This window comes from Mustela erminea, chromosome 6, assembly GCF_009829155.1.
Source record: "Mustela erminea isolate mMusErm1 chromosome 6, mMusErm1.Pri, whole genome shotgun sequence".
Classification (NCBI taxonomy): domain Eukaryota; kingdom Metazoa; phylum Chordata; class Mammalia; order Carnivora; family Mustelidae; genus Mustela; species Mustela erminea.
The window spans coordinates 28552310-28574703 of record NC_045619.1 but is presented as its reverse complement, the minus strand read 5'-3'; the positions used below and the strand labels follow the sequence as shown (position 1 = coordinate 28574703).

At 36.2% G+C, this 22394-nt stretch overlaps 1 protein-coding gene across 2 annotated transcripts in view; it reads right to left on the bottom strand.

The window, feature by feature from the left end:
- Positions 1–306: 306 nt before the first annotated feature.
- Positions 307–22394, bottom strand: part of DCN (decorin) — a 43038-nt gene continuing 20950 nt past the window's right edge. For both annotated transcript variants that reach the window (XM_032346785.1, XM_032346786.1), the window contains exons 4-8: positions 16111–16324; positions 15169–15282; positions 9803–9896; positions 5876–6014; positions 307–1068 (exon numbers count right to left, since the gene is read on the bottom strand). In XM_032346785.1, coding sequence (XP_032202676.1) covers positions 874–1068; positions 5876–6014; positions 9803–9896; positions 15169–15282; positions 16111–16324 — 756 coding nt within the window. In that variant the 3' untranslated portion in view covers positions 307–873. The remainder of the gene's footprint in view (positions 1069–5875; positions 6015–9802; positions 9897–15168; positions 15283–16110; positions 16325–22394) is intronic.

The following is a 22394-nucleotide window of genomic DNA, read 5'->3' as shown; positions in this document are numbered from 1 at the left end:
ATAGAAATATTCAGGTGAGCAGCCTGATTATACACAAGGTATTTTAAGACTGATTTAAGTATTTTAATACCCGAAAATACCAGCTTTCCTTTCTAGACCAATCAGGAAAAAAATCAGCTTTGGGCTTTATCAGCTTGGCACTGATCATAGATAATGTAAGTTATAATACATGAATGTCAAAAAACAGGAGTAAAAGAAATATCTGAGAACTTGAAGAGATGTGCTATATTTGTCTAGAACACAATGTCTGCTCTCTTCACAAAATGGGGTTTAGGGAAGATTTACAATTACACTTTTATACAATGGTAATTTTGAATGTATTTGTAAATTTATTTTTTTCAAAATGATGACATAAGCAAAAATTTTACATAGCCTTCTTGAATTTACATATTCAAATGAGGCTTTACCAATGATAACGGGGATTAACACAGAACTAGACAGAACTTGAAGTTTGACTTTATGTCAAAGGGTCTAACACCCTATGAGCTACCGAAGATGGACTTTTTTATTTGAATCCTTCTAAGAATTTATTTGAATCCTTCTAAGAATTAAATACGAAAAGCTTTACTAAATTATCGACATATATATATTTACTCCAAATTTTATGTTTAAGGGAATAAGAGTATCTGCAATAGCTCAGTTAACATCAACAGAAAGCTTCAAAAAAGAATTCTGAAAATGGCAGGCAAAGTATTTTTTATTGTAGGCAATTATTTCAACTGCATATTCAGCTTTATGTATTATAAATCATGTGGGGAAAAGATCCACATTGCAGTTAAGTTTCCAGTATCTAGCTTTCTTTTTTTTTCTTTTTTGAGCAATGATATTAATGGAATTTCTGCCAGGTTATAAAAATGAGGGCTTTCTTGGGAATTATTTATAATTTCCAAGCTGGATGGCAGAACGCACATAGACACATCGGAAGGTGGATGGCTGGATCTCCCAGTACTGGACTGGGTTGCTGAAAAGGCTTACACCTGAATAAGAGGCCTTTTTGGTGTTGTATCCAGGTGGGCAGAAGTCATTAGACCCAACTGCAGAGATATTGTTGTTATGAAGGTAGACAACCTGCAAAATGAAATAATGGAGAGTGATTATTTTCCTCTAAGTAGATGGGGCCATTCATGTAAATACTTTATTCTTTCCCCTTTATTCTTTATCCTTGACTTTTCCTTTCTCTTACACTCTCCACCCAACCATCAACAAATGCTGCTAGTTTAATCTTCAAAACGTACATGTGACCCAGTCCTCTCCCTGTATCGACTCCTACAACATTGTCCAAAACTGCCATTATCTCCTCCTGGATGTTTGAAGTCATCGTTCCTGCTTCCTCTTCTGCCCTAAAATCAATCTTCCTTCCTTAGTTCATAGAGCAATTATTTCAAAAAAGTAAGCCAAGTTATATATTCTTCCCCTCAACACTCCAGTGCCTTCTTGTCTCATGCCGAATAAAGTCCAAAGTTCTCACATTGGCTCACAAACTTAACAGGATCTGACATCCTTCTGCTCTGACCTCATTTCCCCTTGCTATTCAATCTAACCACTCTGCCCTACTTGTTTTTCCTCTAATAGGAAAATCACAGTCCTTCTTTTAGTTGGCACACGTTGTTTCCTCCACGTGGACTGACCTTCTCCAGGATGTCTCCGTGGCTTGCTCCCTCATGTGATTCATGTAACTTTTTCTTACCAAAGATTTCATTCCTGACTATCCTGGGCTGCACTCTTCTGCCTTAATTCACTTCTTTAACTCTTCATAGTAATTATCACTATATAGCTTATTATATATTTGTGTGTTTTGTCTGTATCCTCCTCTAGAATAAAAGCTCCATGAGGAAAGAAACTTGTTCTGTTTATGACTGTATCTTCAGTGTCTACTAGAACTGAGTAGGTGTTCAATAATATATGTTGAATGAATACATGAGTAAATTCATGCTATTTGACAAGTTGTGTCTCCATGGAATATTGCATTTTGGGGGCAAAGATAAAGTGATGCACATTTTAACAAAATTATACAAAATGAGGAAGTAATATACAGTGAAGAAAAAGTGTATAGGCAGCGTTAGAGTCAAAATAATCACAAACCCTAAGAAACACTGAGTATCAGCATTTGGGATGAACAGACCTAGAAAGTTTAAATGAAAATGCACTATGTGTTACAAATTCTACCTTATGAATATAATTCTACTGTTCAGTAGGATTTTTTCCGAAATGTATTTTATGATTATGTTTAAGATAACAGTAACATGTTCATAGATTTTCCTTGGGGAAATTAAGTATCAGACTTATGAAAAGGACTTTAGAAATGAGTTTTTACTTCTATCACGTACATGTGAATTTTGAAGAGCAAGAAGTGACTTATACAACCAAAGCGAAAATATAGAAAGAGAAAATTTCTAAAGTACATTGTAAAACCTATGAGGTGTTACCTCATAATAATTAACTTAAAATATTTTTGCATCAACCATAGCACTCACTTATATGCAGTGGAAAAGGGTCTTGTTTAAGAAAGAGTTTGGAAGGAGAATAGATATCACATAAAAACAGAAGCGAGGGATATTAAGCCAAACAATACGTCCAAGTATTGTTTTTTAATAATTCTCAAACTGAAAATTTCTTTTCATTTGCCATTCTCTAATTACTAGAATAATTAGCAAGAAAGAGGAAACACATTTGGTTAGAGTTTATGACTAATACTGAAGGTGAGAGAAAAAAATATCAAGACATAAAGCAAGTATCAGTCTGTGTAAAAAAGAAAACTCTATTCCCAATTCATTTTATGAAGTCAGTATTTTCTAATATTAAAGCCAGACAAGGGGCGCCTGGGTGGCTCAGTGGGTTAAAGCCTCTGCCTTCGGCTCAGGTCATGATCCCAGGGTCCTGGGATTGAGCCCCACATCGGGCTCTCTGCTCAGCTGGGAGCCTGCTTCCCCGCCCTCTCTCTCTGCCTGCCTCTCTGACTACTTGTGATCTCTGTCTGTCAAATAAAATAAATAAAATCTTAAAAAAAAAAAGAAAAAAAAAAGCCAGACAAATCATCACACACTTACACATACAGCTTACAATCAGATATTTCATATAAGCATAGACAAAAACCTTTAACAAAATATCCAGAAACTGTATCTCATAACATTAAAAAAAAATTCTATACACCATGACCAAGATGGAGCATGATTTATTCAAGGATGTAAAACTCATTTAGCTGGAAATTAACTTAATATACTATATTAAAAGAATAAAAGACAAAAACACATGATAATCTCAACAGACACACAAAAAGCATTTGAATACACATCCATGATAAAAATTTTCAATAAGCTTAAGAATAAAAGAGAACTTTCTCAACTTGATTAAGAGCATCTACAAATATCTGTAGTTAACATCATGCTGAAATGTAAGAGTTTGAGTGTCTACCTGTGGCAGAAGATGAGATTGAAAATTGACTAGAAAAAGTAAAAGGAATATTTGGGGGGTAATAGAAGTGTTAGAACTGGATTGTGGTGGGAGTGCCTGGGAGGCTCAGTCCCTTAAATGTCTGCCTTCAGCTCAGGCAAGGATCTCAGGGCTGGGGTCAAGTCCAACATCAGGTTCCCTGCTCAAAGGGGAGCCTGCTTCTCCCTCTGCCCATCCCCTGCTCATACTCACTCTTTCTCTCTCTCAAATAAATAAAATAAAATGAAATAAAAAAAGAACTGGATTTTAGAGATGGTTGAAGAACAATATAATTTTGCTAAAAATAACTGAATTATATATATACACACAAGACAATAAAGTAGGTGAAATCCTTAGAAGCCTATAAGAAGGGAGGTGGGGGCGCCTGGGTGGCTCAGTGGGTTAAAGCCTCTGCCTTTGGCTTAGGTCATGGTCTCAGGGTCCTGGGATTGAGCCCCGCATCGGGCTCTCTGCACAGTGGAGAGCCTGCTTCCTCCTCTCTCTCTCTGCCTGGCTCTCTGCCTACGTGTGATCTCTGTCTGTCAAATAAATAAATAAAATCTTTAAAAAAAAAAAAAAAGAAGGGAGGTGAAATGGATGCATGGATAGACAATTAGAAAAGAAGAACCAAGAGTGAGGCCCTGTGTGAATCCTCATGAGATTTGCTGATATTCAACAAAGATTTCAAAATAGCAATACCATGTTTTATAATTTTTTTCTCTGTGACCCACAATAAGAAACACAATACATGTATTTAGTATATATAAATCTGTGCATTTAAACAAAGTCTTTATGAAATAATTACCATTACATTGATATTTTATTTTCCATTCATTCTAACCCATCTGAGCCTAGCCTGTCTTATAAATGTTCTAAATTAACTCATTAAACTTATTTTATGAACTCAGTAATACAACCAGACTAACATTTGAAAAACAGCAATTAAGAAGGTAAAACTGATTATTCTAGGATATAAAAATGAAAACAAAACAACTGCCCCCCCCCCGAAAATACCCACCACCAACAGAATCCTTATGTAAATCATGATGCATTAATCTCATTTGGAATTTTTGTCACAAATGAATAAAAAAGAAGAGAGGTCAGTAACATATTGACATAACTGACAGCAAGGAAGGGATAAACCTATCTTGAACACCAACCAAAGAAGTGGAAACATTACCAAAATGGCAACTTTATAAAAATTATTTATTTATAATAGAACATCAATGTCAAGGTATAATTTGGTTTTTTTACAAAATTTATTTATTTATTTGAGAGAGAGAGAGAGAGAATGCAAGCACAGTGGAATGGGGCAGAGGGAGAGTGAGAGAATCTTAAGCAGACTCCACGCTGAGCACAGATCTCATGTGGGGCTCGATCTCACAATGGTGAGATCATGACCCAAGCCAAAACCAAGAGTCTAACACCCAACTGACAGTGCCACGCAGGCACTCCAACATATAATTTCTGAATCGTCATGACTGAACTAAGTACCTATGTAAATTTCTGAAAGAGACAATTTAAATATGACCTTTAAAGAAACTGAAAAATTAGATAAAACAAGCAAATACATAAAATTTATGAATAACCCCCTTATTAATTTTTTAAATAAAAACATTGAATAACATATTTGTTCTAGTTCCTCAAAGTAACAATGGAAGTCTTATGCTATTATGTGTGAAAATATTGTTATTATTTAAACTAATGACATGCCATACATTTATAGATTTACAGACTAGAAAGCTCTGTTACCATAGTGGACCCCTGGATATCTTCTTATTCTTATGAATGTACTATAACTCAATAACCTATATAAAGTTAACTCAGTCACACTGCCAGCTAAATATGCCCTTTGACCTACGTGACATCTGTTGAAGCTAAAAGTTATAACTGCTATTTTATTCCATATCTATGGTTCACAGATTATACCATCTTTTTCAATCAGTATGTTTCTGTTACAGTGATCTATGACTTCAAACTATCTTGCCTGCTTCATTAAAAATATTATATTTTGGAAGTCAGCACTATAACTAGTTTAAGGTAACAGTCTTATTTAAATAAATAATACTTTAGACCTATGTTTTTCAGGATGCCTTGGTGGCTCAGTGGGTTAAAGCCTCTGTCTTCAGCCCAGGTCATGATCCCAGGGTCTTGGATGGAGCCCTGCACTAGGCTCCTTGCTCAGCAGGGAGCCTGCTTCTCCCTCTACCTGCTTCTCCCCCGACTTGTGCTCTATCTCTCTGACAAATAAATAATAAATAAAATCTTTTAAAAAAATAAATTTGTGTTTTTCATGAAACCAGAATGAATATTTATGTGGAAACATTAAAAACAACTTCCTGCAAAAAGATTTGTAAGCAGAGCTTCCCTTCTTGCCCCCCATCATCCCAGTGGGGAGGGTTTGCCCCCTAGAGACCCCTCACACTATTTAGCAGTACTGCATTACCTGGATGTACTTATGCTCCGCCAGTCCACCAGGTACTTTGATCAGCTTGTTGTTGTCCAAGTGAAGCTCCCTCAGATGAGGAGTGTTGGCTAGCGTGCCATTGTCAACGGCAGAAATGCTGTTAAAACTCAGCCCCAACCTGCGAAGGAAAGCAGAAATGAATGCGCGCACTGCACACCGCTGCCCTCCTCACAGGCGCTGGGTGATTTACCCAGTCAACGGGAAAGGACATTCTTTGTTTTCAGCCTTAGTGTTCTCTCTGCCTAGAATGTTTTTTGCAACCTTCCCGAGCTCGGAGAGAGCCCATGTGTTCTCAAATTCCCAGCTTGGAGTCACTCTCTTTGAAACCCTTCTGACAGGCATCCTCTAGTAAATGTTCCTGTTGTCACCCTCTTAAAAAAAACTCAAGGGGCTAATGACTTGTGTGTCACTCCTAGAGAAAAGTGACTGTTTTGTGGCATACACAGTATGAACACAGAGTTTGTTATGATCAATGAAGAGCTGTCAAATTGATTTCTCTGTATAATGAATATAATGAATTCACTTCAGAGAAAACGAAAAGGACTACCATTATCATTTTGGTCGCTGTGGAAATCAAATAACTGTATATTTATTATATAAATTTATTCATTGGAAATAAAAGGTAGAAGGATCTAATGAATCCATAAACACACCTGCCAGGAAGGTTAACAGAATTAGCATCTTGCTTTTGTTTGGGTTTTATCAATGACCACCTGTTAATATCAGAATTTGCCTGGTGCCGACATTCCTGGCTACTGGCCTTGATCTCTGACCTAAGTTGTCTCTTTCTTGGCCCCTGACATTTCTTATACAATGCCACTCAAAGTTTTGGGTTGCATATTTTTAATTAAATGCATGAAAGGTCAAAGTTCTGCAGCTGTGAGGTATCTTCCTAGTAAATGGGATTCAAAAGGCAGAGGTCGACTCGGAGATAAGGTTAATGTATTTGGCATTCTGGGGCTGCATGACTCTGTCAAAACCGGGGTGCTGCCAATCCAAGAAGGCAGAGAGGGGATATCAGGGATGAGACAACAAGGTAATGAAAGAGAGCAAGAATCTAGCTCCAAGAGAAAGAAGAGGAAATGGGGCGCCTGGGTTAAGCCGCTGCCTTAGGCTCATGTTGTGATCTCAGGGTCCTGGGATCGAGCCCCGAATCGGGCTCTCTGCTCAGCAGGGAGACTGATTCCCCCTCTCTCTGCCCGCTTCTCTGCCTACTTGTGATATCTCTCTGTCAAATAAATAAATAAAATCTTAAAAAAAAAAAAGAGGCAGAGTCTACTGGGATCATTCAAATGTTGTGGAATAGGCTTGGGAACTATCTGTAGGACGCTTTTTGCTTGCCTTCAGCTTGTTTTGATCTTTGGGCCCTTTTGGGATTTCGATTTTGGTTTATCTGACCAATGTCTTTCGATTTTAATCATGGCTTGATATTTGAAATAATTGAGATCATAGTATATTGATTTTAGGCTATTAGTAAAATAGTTGGTTTATCTTAGTTATGGATTATTGACTTGACCTCTTGGCTGAGAATATTTTTTTCCCCCTAATCTCTGACATTTATCTCTAGTTTCTGGTCTTTTCTTTTTTATTATAGAAAGATGTCTTCTATTCCTTACAACACTTCAAGTCCCATTTCCAATTTGGGGCTAATTCAGTTTCAGAACATGATAATCCTAATAATTGATTCAAAGAAACTTCACTTTTCTCATGGTTTACGTAGATATTCAATCAATAAATGTTTTTGAGGACCTACCATGTTCACAAGATTATCCTAGGTTTATGAAGGCAGAGGACTCAAGGCTCAAAAACCATTATTCTTTCCTTCAAAGATTAAAATCCACTTAGGGAGATGATCATAGATGTATACATGTATAACAGAAGGGAGGTGTGCCTGAAAACCATCTCATATTTTTGGAGAGAGGCGTATACTATTTTCTTTCCACTTGTTTCTAATAACTAATTGGAATATTTGCCCTGCAACACTGTTTCAAGATCAGGGGTGGCTGCTTTTTCCTTCTTTTCACAGTTTTGATGCTCAACACCAAAATACCTTTCATGTTCCAATATCAGTGAAGAATAAACAACACGAGGATGTGATGGTTTCATAGACAGATTTTTCAAGGCTTGATTCCAAAAGGAAATTTGTTTGATAAATTTGAGTCAGAAAAGTTTGCTTGTCCACTTGAGTCAGTCTGTTCCATTTAATGAATGGAATTTTTAAAAAATCTCCGTACCACTTTCATTACAAAATGAATTTTTCTTCTAAAAAGGTACAGATATTATTAATGATTTACCATATTTGGAATTAGATTATTGTTCATCTCTACTATTACTACTGCAACTACTACTGGCCATCCTAAAGATCATTCTATAAAATAGGCAATGCAACTTGTCTTCCTACATTGTTCTGCAGCTAGAGGGACTGAATCACAAAGAAGGGTCAGTGATGCCTAATACTCTTTCAAAATATATTTGCTGTATTAGAGACTGTAATTCAAGTATCTTTAGATAAATGATTTCTTTCTTTTTTTTTTTAAGATTTTAATTAATTTATTTTTTTGTCAGACAGAGATTACAAGTAAGCAGAGGGGCAGGCAGAGAGGAAGGGAAGCAGACTCCCTGCTAAGCAGAGAGCCTGGTGTGGGGCTAGATCCCAGGACCCTGGGATCACCACCTGAGCCAAAGGCAGAGGCTTTAACCCACTGAGTCACCCAGGTATCCCTAGATAAATTATTTCTTATCACTGGAGACACCAGGGTAAGAAAGGACAGCTAGAGTCACAGGTACAGGCTCACCTTTAACCCTTATCATCCACTGGCTCACTGGAAATCTCCACAGAAATGAGAAAAGATGTATTATACATCATCTGGTCTTAGCTAATTCTCAAGGATAAATGATATATTTTATATTTATTTATCTACCATAAAATTTTTAAGATAAAAGAGGAGTGAGTCAATTTGGCATAACACCGTGCTCCTTTGTAAGAACATTCTGTAATACCATTCAAGAGCCCAGTGCTTCTTGAAGATAAAGCAAATAGTTTGCAAGCATTCCCTTTTTTAATTACTTAACCAGATTGTTAATGCAGAAAGGTTAAAGTTAGACTAGAAAGCAGAAAAGGAACAAATGACTATCTATCAGGGGAAAAAAAAGTTAATTTTTTGTTAAAAAAAAAAAATTCTTTTGTTAGACTACGCTAGATGTCCAGAGACATTTTAAACTCTTCAAAGAACAGAAGTGAGAGAATCTCATTATAATTATTCCAGTACCATAGAGTGGGATGCCCAGTATGTCCATGATCTGGTAACTTTCATTTTAAGGCATTTTCAAATTCTGAACACTGTTATAATTTACTTGACCTTCCATTTAATGCAACTAAGTTAGAACATATTGAAGGAACATACTGACTTAATCAGTCACCAGGTACATAAGATATGTCTTAATCTAAAAACAATATGATAGATAATCTTCATGGTTATGGTAAGTATGCTATTTCATTGTTTTTTATTTTATTTTTTTGTAAAGATTTTTATTTATTTATTTAACAGACAGAGATCACAAGTAGTAAGAGAGGCAGGCACAGAGAGGTAGGCACAGAGAAGCACAGAGAGAGAGAGAGGGAAGCAGGCTCCCCACTGAGCAGAGAGCCCGATGTGGGGCTCGATCCACGGACACTGAGATCATGACCTGAGCCAAAGGCAGAGGCTTAACCCACTGAGCCACCAAGGCGCCCTTTCATTGTTTTTTGTTTTTTAAAGAAGCAATTGGGCCTGCTGAGGTCTGAGTTTGTTAGGGCCAACAACTAAAACAGTCAGCAACCACCCATTGTGTTTCTAATTCGGAACATGCAGGCACTTTAACATCTGGCCATTCTACTGATAAAAGGTCATGAAAGAATATTATTACTTAGCCAGATTATTCAGTCCTTTCAGGCTGGATGCATCAACTTTGGTGATTTTGTTGCCTTCCAGATGTAATTCAGTAAGGGAAGGAGGAAGACCTGGAATAGAGAAATACAGAATGTTAAGTTACAGGATGTAGACGGACTTAACAAGCAGTAGGCCACCAATTTGCTGAAAGACACAGAGCTCCAAAGGATTTGCTTTTCATCTTTTCCATCAGTTTTGCTTTCTATCTTTTTCTTCATCTCTTTCATAATAATAGATGCTTTGGGAAGTAAGACAAGCAATTTTTACTTTTCTCGTAGATTGATTTTAACAGAAACGTGGACTATCTTTATCACGTAGTAGATTTTTGTCCTGGTAACTGTTAGGATACTGTCATAGAACTGAAGTCAAACCCTGAATCTCATTAATCTCCTCCACCTTTGTTACTAAGCTAACACTGTCACTGATAAAAGACCACAAAGGTAAAACGAGATAAGCATTTGAACTATAACAGAAAAATTATGTGTAAGTTAAACCTATATACAAGTTTAATGAAGTATTTCAGTAATGAGTCTTATTAATAACGAAAACTTCATGGGGCATCTGGGTGGCTCAGTGGGTTAAAGCCTCTGCCTTCAGCTCAGGTCATGATCCCAGCGTCCTGGGATCAAGCCCCACACTGGGCTCTCTGCTCAGCAGGGAGCCCACTTCCCCCTCTCTCTGCCTGTCTCTCTGCCTACTTGTGATCTCTCTCTCTCTGTCAAATAAATAAATAAATAAAATCTTAAAAAAAAAAAAAACTAACGCTTCATAAACCGCGTTGGCCTTAGTCTTAATGGGCTTTTTCACATTAAAAAACAAACAAATGAAACAAAACTCGAATGCCTCTACAACGTGGATGTGTAGAAAGAGCTAAAGCTGACTTGGACCTTTTAAATCAAGACTGTTTCTTTACACAAGAGAAATGCAGAGGCCTAGAATCAAGTGATCGGCCATATGTAGAACACCTGGGGAAATAATTTTAAATCCAAAGTATCCGTGAAACCTCTGGGTAGTACTTCTCGAAAAGCTATGATTTCTAAACATTTAGTAATATTAATATAAAAGTTTAAATATTTTATTTTCATTTCCTCCTGCCATCTGAGGATATATGATGCTTTTATATGGCTTTTTAAAGAGCATATTGTTCCACTTACAAGAATAGCCACAACTACAAAGAAAAGAGCAAATCAGTTACATGTCAAACTAACATCTGCTTAGCAGAGAGTGTTGGTTATCTGTCCATAAGGAAAAAAGTTGGGAAACTGTAGGTTATGTTTGGTAAGAAAATTTTCATGGCACACCCCTGAATTCTGTCCATACCATCTCTCTCATGTAAAAGTTTAGTCCATATTTGATTTGAACTTATTGTTTGTTTCTCTACAGCATGATGTTTTGTGGGGGAAATGCTAAGTTACTCACAGAAAGTCTGTCATGTAGCAAACACAGATACTGGCAGTTTTTCTAGCTTAGCTCATTTAACTTTTTCAGTTTACAAATTATTTTTTGTGAACCTCCCTTCTATAGATGAAGAAGCAGAGACTCCAAATTACAAATTTTGGAGGTTATCTAGCTGCCACGTGGGGAAGTAATATGATCCCAGACGGTCAAAGAGAGTTCAAATAGCATGCTTTTAACTGAAGGGAATGAAATGGAGACAGTGTAGGAAAAGCAAGAGGGACTTAACTCCTGAAAGCCACTGGTCTGAGGCCAAGGTTAAAAGTTTCCATAGGCTTAGAGACAAATACCTCCTTCTGGGAAAATGAACGAATGAAATAATAGTCGTTAGGAGTAATGGGTGTCTGGGCAAAATTAGAAGTAACAATTTAAAGCCTGCTTGTACAAGTATTATTATTTTCCAGGACCCCTAAAAGAATGTCAACCATGGAGAAAGACATCCTATGATTGTCTTGTGTCCACTGAGAAGTAATGACCACAAGTTAATGACCGTGGGATTGAAGAATGCTTCCCTACTCTCTTTCCGTCCTCTGGAAAAGTGGCTTTTCTATTCTTTGCACAAGACCCCTTCCTCTTTCCAGTCAGCTCCCTTGCAGGCATGCTATCTCTAATAAACTCCACTAGCATTCTTTGTCTTGAGTCTGGTGTTCATTTTCATGGCATGGAGGCTCAAGATCCTGGTCTTGGGGTCTAGTAGCAAAATCACAATTGAGTCATTCTTATGACTAAATACCAGGAGACCACAGTCACTCTTGGAATAAGGGATTTCAACCTCCCGAATCTCCTTAGAATAAATAAATGTGGATTTTTAAAATATTCCTATATGTAATGAATGAATGAATGAATATATAAAACAAAGCAATTGAATACACATCTTTTCTTCCCTATCACCACAAAAAGATGTTTTTAAAAATGTACTGTCTCTAGAACAACAATCATCATCGTGTCCATAACCCTACCTACTTTCTAAGTGTCTTCCTTCTACAGCATCAGTTTCCCAAAAGGGAAGTGATAGCCACGAGAAAGTTTGACAGTGGAAGAAAACTGCAATAGGATAGAGAGAGGCAAATTTATCAAGAATACCGTAATCATTTACCACTGTAGTAATATTTAGCTAAGAACCTATACTCTGCCTCCTTTTTTTTCCCCCTTTCGTTTCCCTTCCCATTTTTAAGGTAAATATATTAAGAGCTTACTTTGGGCCAGCTACTATGTTTGCACATTATGCGTCTTATTTGTGTTTATTAATCCTCACAAATATCCTAGAAAACAGGTGTCATTAACAAATCCATTTCACAGCAAAACTGAGGTTTGGAGATGTGCAAAAATTAGCCTGAAGTCACAGAACAACTAAGTGGCAGAATCAGACCTTCCACCCATGTGGTCTACGTGGAGAATACATAACTCTCCACTTCACTCCACTGCCATGTGTTTCCATCATTGATGGTAGATAGTGTATGGACATTAAGACTCCCAGAGGATGGTGCTTAAGGGCATAAGGCATAAGGGTCAAGCCTAGGAAAAGCAGACTTATCTGTTTTGTTGGCATAAATATGCATAGGCAGGAGTACTTAAGTTGGCAGCAGAGTACAATGGTCATGCCCATGAACTCACGTCAGCACAGCACAGTCCTGACTTGGCCACCTCCTAGCCCCAGGACCTTGGGCACGATGTACTTCGTGTCTTTAAGCTTCATTTTCCTCATTTATTAAGTAGGTATGATAATATTACTATAGAGGAATGGTTTGAAATTCATAGCAAAGAATCCATAAAAAGCCTTCAGCATGATACTTGGTATTAGTAAGTGCTTAGCAAAACTTCGTTACTATAATTTTTATAGTAAGTGTTTCATACATAAAAGTAAACTAGAGATGGTGAGAAAAGAGCACCTAGAGTAAGGAGGAGAAATAGCAAATACAGATCACTAAGTGATGAAATGTGTTCCCGAGGCATATTTTGGAGGACGCATTAAGAAGGAAAGCAAAATCAAGGACTGTGTTTAATGCAAGTCATTTGGCAGCATGAAGTAGTGGAAAAGACCCCGACTTTAAATTCCAGCTTTTCTACTCCATTTCCTACCGCTCTATAGCTTTGGGCATTGCATATATTACATGTGTACATGTAATATATAAAACTATAATTTAAATTTTAAAATATTATTAAAATATAAAATATATTAAAAATATAAATATATACACATCTGCACTTGAGATAATATTAATATATATAACATAAAATAAACATAGATATAGATATGTACACCTCTGCACTAGGAATTAAAAAAAAAAAACAAAAGAATAAAACCACTTGTTATGATGCAACAAGTTGGAGGCCCAACATGAAGGTGCTTCATACACTGTAGATCAATATCTACCTATCTATCATCTATCTGTCTATCTATCTAATCTATACCAACAGTTACTATTATAGGCATAAAAACATCTTCTGTAGCAAAAAGACTGTGGAGAGAGCAAGGGATGGTAAGAAACCATTCTATGGAATATATCTTCTTGGAAGCTGAGTTTCTGCGGAAGTACAGTGAAGGGTAATGGTTTTCTGTGGGCAAGAACCTACATTTTGTACCCAGTCCAAGAACGAGATATCTAAGCTGAGAAAGGGCCAGATGGAGGGGAAAATTTGAGACTATAGAGGGGCTTTTGTGACACTAAAACCCTGGAGCAGGGAAAATGTGAGAATTAGAGGAATTGCTTTTTTTGGTGAGTTGATTTCTTTTCTGATTCACAAAGATTGGCTTCCTTGCCTCCCTCAGGGAACCCTTAGCATGAGGCCGTGTGATGACTGCTGCTGACCTGTCTGGCTTTGCTCTGGTGATAAGCTCCTTGAAGTCAGGTAATAGACCTTATTCATTGTCCTGTCTCTGGTGTTTGGTACTTTGCCTAAGCAAAATGAGTGTCAAAATAATTTTAAGAAATAATAAAAGGTAATATTAATCTACTACTTATTTGAATACCAGATATTTCTCTAATTAGTTATTTAATTTTAAGGCAAACTAATGCTATTACACATTCATGAATAAAGAAATTGAGGCAGGGGCCCCTGAGTGGCTCAGTTGGTTAAGTGGCTGCCTTTGACTCAGGTCATGATCCCAGGGTCCTGGAATCGAGCTCTTCATAGGGCTCCCTGCTCAGTGGAGAGCCTGCTTCACCCTCTCTCTCTGCCTCCTGCTCTGCCTACTTATGCTTTCTCTCTCTGTCAAATAAATAAACAAAATATTTTAAAATATTTTAAATATTTTTAAAATATTTAAAAATATTTTAAAATATTTTTAAAAATAAAGAAATTGAGGCATAAATATTGAATAAACTTGTCCAAGGCCTTAGAGCCAATTAGGGACAAACTGAACTCAACCCTACAGACCAAAATCCCCACTCTACAACATACAACAGACACTATCATACAAGAGCATGACCTCTGTGGCTGCTCTTACTCATAAGGCCTGAGATGTCCTATGATGGAAAGGAATTCACTAAAAGATTGCAGACTCAAGTAAAAATTGGCTCAAGGTACATCATGTATCTTCTTTTTTAATGCCACTAAGGCATTCTGTTTTTTAAATAATTGTACATTTGTGCTATCACAATTCTTCTCTTTTATCACAATTATTTAATATGAAATCATTGTGTGTTGTTATATCTTAGAAGAGACTTAATAGGTAGAAGGGTTTAGCCATCTCTGCTGTGGGCCGTGATGGCCCAGGAGTCATCTAGGTTGAAAAAAAAAAAAAAAACAACACTTCCAAGGGTAAACAATTTACCAGCAATAACATTGGCTACTTCAGTCACCATTTAAATTTCCAAAACAATTTTTTTTAAATGTTAAAGTTTTAAGATTTAGTTGTTCAGACTGCTTTAGAGAGTTTTCTGTCACCTTGAGGGATGGTAGTTATATTGGTGTCAGCAATGCGGATATAGGACAGCTTCTTCATTCCCTGGAAGGCTCCATTTTCAATTCCCGAGCTCTTCAGTGGGTTGGTGCCCAGTTCTACAAATGCAATAAATACAAAGCTTTAGCAGACAACATTAGGATATTGCAAATCAGAGTAGCGTCTGTTTCAATTTTTTAAGATTTTAAGAGAAGATTTTAAGGATTTTAAGAGAAATTAGGGTTGATAACTTGACTGAGAAACCAAAGAGAAATTAAAGGATACACTCTTCAAAGGGATAGCAAACTGAGGCAAAATTTTCTTTTTTTAAAACAAACAACAAACACAATAAGAAAACAAAAATTTATGGAAAAAGCAATAGTGATGAAAACAATAACAAGAAGATTATTTAAAGTACATATACAGGATTGCACAGAAATCAACAAAACCATGTGTTAATAAGTCACACTTATTATGGTGTTATTACTTTCCTGAGATGAATTAAAATATGAAATAATTTGAAATATTAGCATCTTGTAAGCCAATTATAAAATCATCATTTTTACCACACATGGAGCAAAACGTTAGAACACATTGTTTAAAGCGAGTGATTTACAGATGTTCAGAATAGAAGCAATTCCCATGATGGAAAGGTATCCCCACATATCTCTAATCAATCACCACCTAATTCCATCTCGCATCTTGGGCATACAGTAGGGTGACTTTGGCCCTAGAACTTCTCCACATTCTCAGATCCTTGAGGACGAGACACAAAAACATTGTAAGGTACGATTCCAAATCTCATTTCTGCCGATTTTGCTACTGTTACTCCTACAGGCTAAAGATATCTAAGCTCTGGCTGGTCTACCTCCTGCAGCTATATCTTACTTGGAATCTTCTAAGGTGGACCTTCAATCCTGGCCTTAGAGTTTTAAGAATATCTGTACCTATGACGATCATCTGGTTCAGTCCATTGAACACAGCTTTCCGCACTTTGGTGATCTCATTCTCATGGGCACGCAGCTCCTGAAGAGTTTTGGGCATTTTTTCTGGCAATTCCTTCAGATGATTCTTGGATAGATAAAGTCGTTCCAATTTCAACAAAGGTGTGAATGCTCCAGGGCTGATTTTGTTAATTTTGTTGTTGACAAGAATCAATGTCTATAGATAATGAACAAAAACAACACCTTAATTTCAACTCTCTCTCTCTCTCTCTCTCTCTCTCTCTATATATATATATATATAGCAAGAAATTAGGAAAAGAAGTCAAATATTATATATATTGCAAGAAATCAGAAAAAATTAAGCAAACGTGACTCTTTCACTTAAGAAGTATATGAGGATCTGAACATCAGGAGCATCAGGAATAAAGGTGATGAGATATAGGTTATAGGTTATAATATAGATACATAGATAGACACTTAATTTTTAAACAGTTAATACTTCTAAAGATTGAAACTGCAAGAGTAACCCGAGATACCAGAAAAGAGTCCAGTGCATCCATCCCCCAGCCTAAAATCCATCTTCATTGACTGCTGCCATGAATTCCAGTACCAAACCGTGACACCAATTTATATTACCACAGCAACGTAAAAGAGTAAAATTTTTGTGCTTTCTTGCAGCCTTATAAATTTAGATCTATTTTTTTCAAAAAGTTTGTCAAATTAGTACACCATGTTGTACCTCATTATAATTTCTTTGCATTTCTTTGTCACTTGAAAGGTTAAATGAATTTCCTTTTGTTCTGCTACTGTTTTCTGTCCTTTTTGGAGAGAAAGGATTACCTGATCACAATACTACTCATTTTAGTAAGTTTTAATATATTTTAATAATTGGTCTACAGAAAATAAAGATGTAATTAATATGAAATGCAGAGCTTAAATATACTTTTCTTCTGTTTTTGTCCTTTTTACATATAAAGGTTTTATGTAACCAAATATGCTAATATATTTGGTAATTCTCAAATTTTTGTTTCTGCAAAATTGCTTCTCATTCATTACTGGTATATGTATAGCTATTGCTGAGCTTATTTTTGGATACCTCTTTCTCTTCCAGTCATATGTATGTCTATAGAACCATGCTTCTTATTATACTAAATCTTCTTATCAATTAATCCTAAGGAATTCAGGATCATTTGAGTATGGTCTAAGAAACCTCATTTTCAATTATAGTGGATTTATGTGCATATATGAAAAGCACAGGGACAAAAAAAGAAAACAATGAGAACTTCCAGATTCAGAAATGCAGGAATACTTTCTGAAGGTAACAGCTGGTTAGTTAACACATGTATATGCTCATGGAGTTCACATTACTTGACTAACTAAAATTCCTTCTAAGTAATAGTTTTTCAGCTAATCCTAAAAGATGATGGGTTGATTAAAACAAAACCCCGGGAAATTCCAATGAATATTACAGAAAATTAAAAAACACATGAGAGTTAAAGTCATAGGAAATTAATATTAACCAGTAAAATGTCCAGGAAATTAGTAAAAGCTAGAGCCAGAGGAGAGGTTTAAGAGGACTCGCATCATTGAAAGACACCCAAAGTGGCAGATGCTTAATCATGAAGAAAGAGGAGATCTTCTATTTGTATCTATGAAAGACAACTCTGAAAGCTAGATATCATTCAATGCATTCAACATGGTCTGAAAATCTGATTATTTTATGTTAAATATCAAAACCTAGTATGAAGAATCACCCTGATGATCTATTATCTGCCATTTCTGCTAATAAAATATCGTCTTTTTTAAACTAGATAATAACTAGATGATGTCTCTACCTGTGAGCATGCCACCGTAGTGTCTGCTATTAAGTCTTGGGGGTTGTGTGACATTTGCCCCAATTATTTCTTCAGTACAGTGAGAATAATAATAGCATCTACAGGGCATACATGATAATGTATATAGATTTATTTGCAAAGCACCTTTCAAATGGCAACATTCCTGCTCTCAAATTTAAAAAAAATTTGTAACATAAATAAACTCTGTAAATTTTAGTCATAATGAGGTAAAATCTTAAGACCTATATGAATTAGAATTTCACATAAAACAGATCCATAGGTAAGGCAGCTCTTTCTGCCATTGGTCCTGTCCCCATGCTTTAATAAAACCACCTTAAAGAAAAATCCACAGGTGAAAAAAAGTTAATTGCGTATATACAGTATTGCTTAAAGATGGTTGATATTAGTGCCAAAAAGACACAGTGGTATGTATTTAAGAAAGCACCCTTACAATTATAACAGGCAATGACAAGATGTTGAGATGGGAAAACAAAAGAAAACTAATTCCATTGGCTAATGCAAAAGACCAGCTAAACCAAAGAAAGAGTCAAAGGTGAACCTCAGGTATTCTTTAGGAGATCAACTGATGAAAAGCAGAAAGCTCTTCCTGTAAACAACCCAAGGTGATCTCCAAAAATGGTTCACTATTGACTTGGCCCAGAAAATCCTACAAGATCACACAAATCAGGATGTTCAAATCTTTGTGTTTGCTTTAAGAATGCACATGAAACTGCCTAAGCCATCAAGAGCATGCATATCGGAAAAGCCACCAAGTATCTGAAGGATGTCACTTTGGGGAAGCCATGTGTGCCACCTGGTCCCTACAATGGTGGTGTTGGTAGGTGAGCCCCTGGCCAAACAGTCAGTCTTGGACACAGATGGCCCAAAAAGAGTACTGAATTCTTACTGCACATGCTTAAAAATGCAGAGAGTATTGCTGAACTTAAGAATTGTAGATTCTCGGGGCGCCTGGGTGGCTCAGTGGGTTAAAGCCTCTGCCTTCAGCTCAGGTCATGATCTCCGGGTCCTGGGATCAAGTCTCGCATTGGGATCTCTGCTCAGCAGGGAGCCTGCTTCCCTCTCTCTCTCTCTCTCTCTGCCTGCCTCTCCGTCTACTTGTGATTTCTCTCTGTCAAATAAATAAATAAAATCTTAAAAAAAAAAAAAAAAAGAATTGTAGATTCTCTGGTCATTGAGCACATCCCAGGGAACAAAGCTCCCGAGATGCAGTGTTGAATTGACAGGACTCACAGCCGATGAACCCCTCCCTGCAGGAGCTCTCCCTGCCGCACTGAGATGATCCTCACTGAAAAAGCAGAAAGATCTTAAACCAGAAGAGGCAGTTGCACAGAGGAAAAAGATATCCCAGAAGATACTAAAGAAACAAAAATTTGTGGCCTGGGAGTCAATTCTGCATAAAACAAATTCAAATAAAAGTAAAAACAGAGAAGAAGAAAAGAAAAGGTAAAAGACAAGCAGAATCAGTTTATCATGACTTTGCAAAGATGGGATAGAAGTCCGAAGAGGAGAGATAAAATTGAAGCACAGCCTCAAAAACCAAGATGACCTACTTCTTTGGTAACTAAAGAAAAAGGGATCTAGCTTGGGAGGTAGGGGAGAGGTGATGAAGAAGGCGACTGGCAATGGAAATGAGTGAAAGCAGGAATAAAAGCATTTTCACCACCTTCATCCAAGAAGGAGATGAAGAGAAACAAACTTGCAGTTATAAAGTGTATAAGGACAGGGGAGGTAAGGTACAACATGATGACTACAGCCAACATTGTGGCATGGTATAGTTGAAGGTTGCTAAGAGAGTAAGCCCTAAAAGTTCTCCTCACAAGGAAAAAAACATTTTTTTCTTTTCATATATATGAAAAGAAAAAAATATTAAAAAAAGAAAAAAAAGAAAAAATGTTTGTTTCTTTTTCATATATATATGAAAAGAAAAAAATGTTTTATATGTATGTGTGTATATTATATATATATAATATTATATATGGTGGATGTTAACTAAACTTATTATGGTGATCATTTTGCAATATATGAAGTCATTATGCTATACATCTTTAAACTTAACACACTGCTGTATGGCAATTATAGTTCAATAAAATTGGAAGAAAATAATCTTGAAACCTGACTTAATATGATGTAGTTTTCTCCAAAGTCACTTGTATGTGGTTTACACTGCATCAGGTATGGTTTTAAGGAATTGTATGGTTACTATCATATTTATAGGCAATTAACGGACTCAATTCACAGTGCTCCTGAGTTTCAGTCTCAACATTTGGCTCTTATTTGTGAGTGACGATGAATGTGCGTGACTTATAGTGCGTGACTAAGTAACCTTTCTGTACCCGGATGTCCTCTTCTGTATAAAGGTGTTATCAAGAGTGTCCACCTCAAAAGAATGGTTGTGAAAATTAGTAAGTGAGTGTGTATAAGTATTAAGCCTAGTATATAGTAATTGCTAGACAAGTGTTTACTACTACTCAATCTTTAACCATATTTTATTTTTAGTTAAAAAAAAACCTCCCTGACTAGATTTTTTAAGCATGAATTCAAAGGAAATACATTAAATGTTGGCACTATAATATTTAATTTTCCATTATTTCACAGGATAACTGTGTTTTTTGATTACATACAAGTATAAAACTATTCTTGCACAGTATGTACTACTCATCATGAGACACAGAGTCTAAAATGATAAAACTATTGAGAAGAGAGGAAGCGTTCTGTCAAATCCTTTCTATTTCAATCGCTGCTGAAGTTTCACTTCTCGTCCTCCTTTTCATTCAAGTGTGGCTTTCCTGGCTGAAATTATAATGTTTATTTGCATAATAACAAGGATAGAAACTATCATGAATGAAAGAGTAAGAGAAAACTAGCTGTTTAACATCCTCTGAAGAGTTGGAAGCTCTAATAAACTCTTTCTCTCCTCCATGTATACTTTGAAGTAGAAAGAAAGAGATTGCTAAGATGGTAGTTGCCTAAAGCATACAGAGAAAGAAACATGGAAAAGAAAGAACATATTATTACAAATGCCAGATTTAATGACAGTGTCACAGAAACAGATATCTTTTATTTAAGGACATGCAGAGTTTAAATAAATTATTTAGATTATACTTAACAATATAGAAAGTTAGGATTAGAGTAAGAGAATTTTCCTCCCTTAAAAAAAATTAGCTTTAGGGTAAACTTATAAAAATAAAATGAAGTTTTAAATTTTAGTTCATTGAAAATAATATTAAGTTTTTCTTAATTAATCTTTTAACAGATCCGGTGATAGTTTAAATAGTCATTGACAAACCTTATTGGTATCACCATTGTCCCACTCCCAGGGAAAGCATACCATGGAGGCAGAGAAAGGGTGGGTTGGGGCTCAGGCCTGGCATCTTAACAGTGAAGATGGATCCCACTGGTTCAAGATTTGAAATCTCTAGCTCAAGCCTTATCCTCACTTTTTCTAGCCTGTCTTTCACTCTAGCCACCTCCTATCTGCTTATTTTCTTCTTTCCTTTCCTTTTGTAGAGAAAACCCTCTTTTCCTTCTCATCCTTTCAAAATTCTGCTAACCCTCTAAAAAGCCGTTTGTCCCATATTCTCTCACATACTAGTCACCTGATGTAGGATATGTCTGATCTGTCTGAGAGCATTCACTACTTACATTACATTGGTCTCCTATGGTTGGACACTTTAATAAACTGACTATGCCATTTTATTTGCCACTTTTGTCTATATTAATCATTCCACAGAGAATCTTAAAATCTTAAGGAAAAAATCTTTACAACCTTCTAAGAATATGGTATATTTTCACCTAGTGGGTGTTTATTGCTTTTCTCACTCTAGCTGTCAGAAAGTTGGTATCTAAATCCTGTCCTGATTATATTAGTTCTATAACATAAGATGACCAGTTTATTTTACATTACATTATTTCCCTTGAATCTATATTTCTTATTCTAAAGCATACCAGCCAGATGTCTTATTTTTATATTTACATGTATTGCCTATTCTTACTATATATCCCTTCAATTATTTTCTATAATGGTTATAAGAACTAAATGGATCTGAAATTAGAGTTTTCTGTTTATACTCCCAACCTTAAAAATGTATTTCTCTGCTATTCATCATAAGAACCTGTAAACTTATCTCTACATACAGGTCACTCATAACTAAACAACTCTCTCCATTGTTTTCTGAAACTTCTAATACTATACATTGCATTTTTTTTAAAGATTTTATTTATTTGACAGAGAGAGGCAAAACGAGAGAGGGAAACACAAGCAGGGGGAGTGGGAGAGGGAGAAGCAGGCTTCCTGCTGAGCGGGGAGCCTGATGCAGTACTTGATCCCAGGACCCTGGGATCATGACCTGAGCCGAAGGCAGACACCTAATGACTGAACCACCCAGGTGCCCCCTACACATTGTATTTCTAATGTTGAGCAAAACTCTAGTT